The sequence below is a fragment of the Oryzias melastigma genome, unplaced genomic scaffold, assembly GCF_002922805.2.
Source record: "Oryzias melastigma strain HK-1 unplaced genomic scaffold, ASM292280v2 sc00744, whole genome shotgun sequence".
Lineage (NCBI taxonomy): Eukaryota > Metazoa > Chordata > Actinopteri > Beloniformes > Adrianichthyidae > Oryzias > Oryzias melastigma.
The window spans coordinates 12528-12856 of NW_023417331.1; the positions used below are offsets into that span (position 1 = coordinate 12528).

Below are 329 nucleotides of genomic sequence, written 5' to 3' on the forward strand. Positions count from 1 at the left end.
GCTGGTGGGGGGGGAAGCCGAACTCTTGCAGAAGGACGGAGATGTAGACCAGGTCTAGACAGAGGAAGGGGTCCTGCTGAGGTCCGGCTGGCGGCCCAGAACACACTGAGAACAAGAACCGCACATGTGATCTAAAGTCACATGACCAGAGGTTCATCCACCCCCTCCCGGTTCTGGGGTGAAAACAGTGGGTGCCGGCTTACCTCTTCTGGCGGCGTCCGTGTAATCCGACACCTTGATGGCTCCGCCTTCCTTCTCATCTGGACACAGAAACAGGTGTGAAGGATCATCTCCCACCAGCTCTGTTTTCAGGATCTCTTAGGCACACG

At 56.8% G+C, this 329-nt stretch overlaps 1 protein-coding gene across 1 annotated transcript in view; it reads right to left on the reverse strand.

Annotated features, from left to right (window-relative positions):
* The window catches only part of LOC112141570 (ectonucleoside triphosphate diphosphohydrolase 6), a gene marked incomplete at its 5' end in the record, with an annotated part of 4171 nt that overhangs the window by 456 nt on the left and 3386 nt on the right, over positions 1 to 329 (reverse strand). Inside the window, 2 exons of the mRNA XM_024264722.1 lie at positions 1 to 105; positions 204 to 260. The exon at positions 1 to 105 is cut by the window's left edge and continues 3 nt beyond it. Of these exons, the coding sequence (XP_024120490.1) occupies positions 1 to 105; positions 204 to 260 (162 nt within the window). The remainder of the gene's footprint in view (positions 106 to 203; positions 261 to 329) is intronic.